The following is a 2240-nucleotide window of genomic DNA, read 5'->3' as shown; positions in this document are numbered from 1 at the left end:
TTATTCAACAACAATAAAGTCAAGGCAATTGTGGCTATACTAACCAAAGTTATATTTTTAAGCGGTTTAATTTTGTTCACGTACAAAATAAAATTTAAGGAAAAGAACCAACCAACGACAACAAAAAGGTAAAGCCAGATCCCAGCAGTTCACAAGCCATAATAAAGCTAATCAGGTAGGTAAATGTTCAGTTCATAGCCTGTGAAATGTAAAGGCATCCATCATCATTCCTTAAGATTCACTCGGGACAGCAGGAGAAACGGGATTTTTTTTTTCTTTCTTTAAAATAGCTCGGACACTTTGGAGCAGCTCCGGGTGCAAGGAAGAGGGATGGGCTGCTCCAGAGCGCGCCCTCCGAGCGGCACAGATAAAACGCCTTAAACCCCAGCATCACACAGATGCTCAGCGGCTGGCAGGGGTCGGTGGGAGGGAGAGCCCTACGAAACAACAGCAGCAGCAGCTGAAGAAGGATTGTCGCCGGTTGGCAAACTGACCCGGCCCGGATTTCTGCGGGAAAGGCCAGAAGGGCCAGCGAAATCCTTGCCATTCCGCAGGTCAGGCTAGAGGGTGGGCGGCGGTCGGCCGGCCGGCGCTGGTGCTGGAGGCAAGGCACTGCGGGACTCCCTCTAGCAGGCTGGGCGCACGGGGACCTGGAGCAAGATGACCTGCCGGTTCTCCGAGGGATGGCATTTGTTGATGTGGCGGGTGAGGCCTGGCGAGCTGTAAAATGTCGCCGGGCAGTATTTGCAGGGGAAGGCCTGGGCGGCGTGGAGCGCGCGCAGGTGACGCTCCTGACCGCTCTTACTGGGGAAGGTCTCTCCGCACACCGGGCAGAGGTGGCACTCCCCGGACAAGCTCAGCGGGCTGTGGCCGGCGGCCGCCGCCTCTTCCAGGCAAGGCTCGGGAAGCGGGCGAGCCTGGGACAAGCCGTCGAGGGGCTCGTGGTGGAGCGGCAGGTGCTTACGCAGGGCGCTCTGGCGTCGGAAGCGCTTGGCGCAACGCGGGCAGGTGAATTCCTCGGCACCGGCGGCCTCCGGTTCTCCGCTGCTGCCGCCCCCACCGCTCCCGGGACTCGGCGTATCCCGCTCGCTGCTGCTGCTGCTACTGTTGCCGCCGCCGCCTCCCTTGGCGGTCTCCTCCGGAACAGGCTTGGCTTTGGTCGGGGGGCCGTTGACTGGCCGGGGCTTGTGCCATCGGCGATGCGAGGCCAGGTTGGCCGGACAGCTGAAGAGCTTGTCGCACTCGGGACAGCGGTACTCGACGCGCACGATACGCGAGCACTTGTGCTGAGCCAGAGCCAGCGGGTCCGGGTAGCGTTCCTTGCACAGTTGGCAGATGAATTCGCCCAGCGGCTGAACGCTCCCCGTCCTCAGCCCCGCGGCCGAGCCAGGCGGCTGCTGCTGCTGCGCTTGCTGCGTCGCTGGAGCAGGCTCCGGCGGCCCTTCTTTGATCCGCAGCCCCAGCACCGGCGACGTAGTCACCTCGTCCTCGAAGTGCAACTTGCGCGCTGCTTTGGCCTTTCTGCCCTGAGACCGCTTCGATGCGCCCGGGCTCGGCCCATGGCTGCGCTGAGGGGCAGGCGGCGGGCCAGAAGCGATGGCGGCGGCGGCGGCGGCGACTGCCCAAAGCTTGAGCTCTCCTCCAGGGCCCAAGAGTAACGGTTCCGACGCCGGGAAGGACTCAGCCGAGACGGGCGAGGCCAGGTGGAGGTTCCGTTCCTCGCTCACCGCTCGCGCTGGACTGTGCAGCGGCGCCGGCGAAGAAGGGCCCTCCGGCGTCCCAAACTGCGGCACCGCGGGCGCAGGCAGAAGCGCTGTTTCGGCGGATTCCGAGGCAGAAGCCGCGCTGGGGAAGTGAGGGGCGGGAAAAGGTGGAGGAACCAAGAGTTGCACCGGATCGCCTCCTTCCTCCAGCCCAGCGGCCGGGTAACAGGAGCAACGCGTCCGGTAAGAGATGGGCGTAGGTCTGCGACTCCTCTTCACCAAAAAGCCCCGGGGCATCCTCGGGCAGCTCCGGAAGGCGTCCGCGGCTGGTGATGCCGCTGCCTCAGTCTCTGAGCGCCAAGCGCGGTTCTAGCATCCAGCTGGTCCTTCCTTCGACCACCCCGCCTTCCTTCCGTCAGCCGAGCCAAGCGGGAGAGAGAAATAGAGGTGGTGGCGGTGCGAGAGGAGGAGGCCTGGCCTCGCCTCTTCACTTCGCACGCTCGCAGTCTGTGCTGCGGCGGACTCCCCGGGCGTCCC

The 2240-nt window shown here is 63.4% G+C and overlaps 1 protein-coding gene across 1 annotated transcript; it reads right to left on the bottom strand.

The window, feature by feature from the left end:
* Nucleotides 1-289: 289 nt before the first annotated feature.
* On the bottom strand, nt 290-2000 carry INSM1 (INSM transcriptional repressor 1; the record flags this gene model as incomplete). The annotated part of the gene is made up of 1 exon (XM_083357630.1): nt 290-2000. One exon carries the CDS (start codon nt 1998-2000, stop codon nt 627-629), a length of 1374 nt encoding a protein of 457 aa, XP_083213756.1. The 3' UTR covers nt 290-626.
* Nucleotides 2001-2240: the final 240 nt, after the last annotated feature.

The sequence above is a fragment of the Vipera ursinii genome (assembly GCF_947247035.1).
Source record: "Vipera ursinii genome assembly, chromosome: 3".
NCBI classification, from domain to species: domain Eukaryota; kingdom Metazoa; phylum Chordata; class Lepidosauria; order Squamata; family Viperidae; genus Vipera; species Vipera ursinii.
This window is presented reverse-complemented; position numbering and strand designations above follow the sequence as displayed.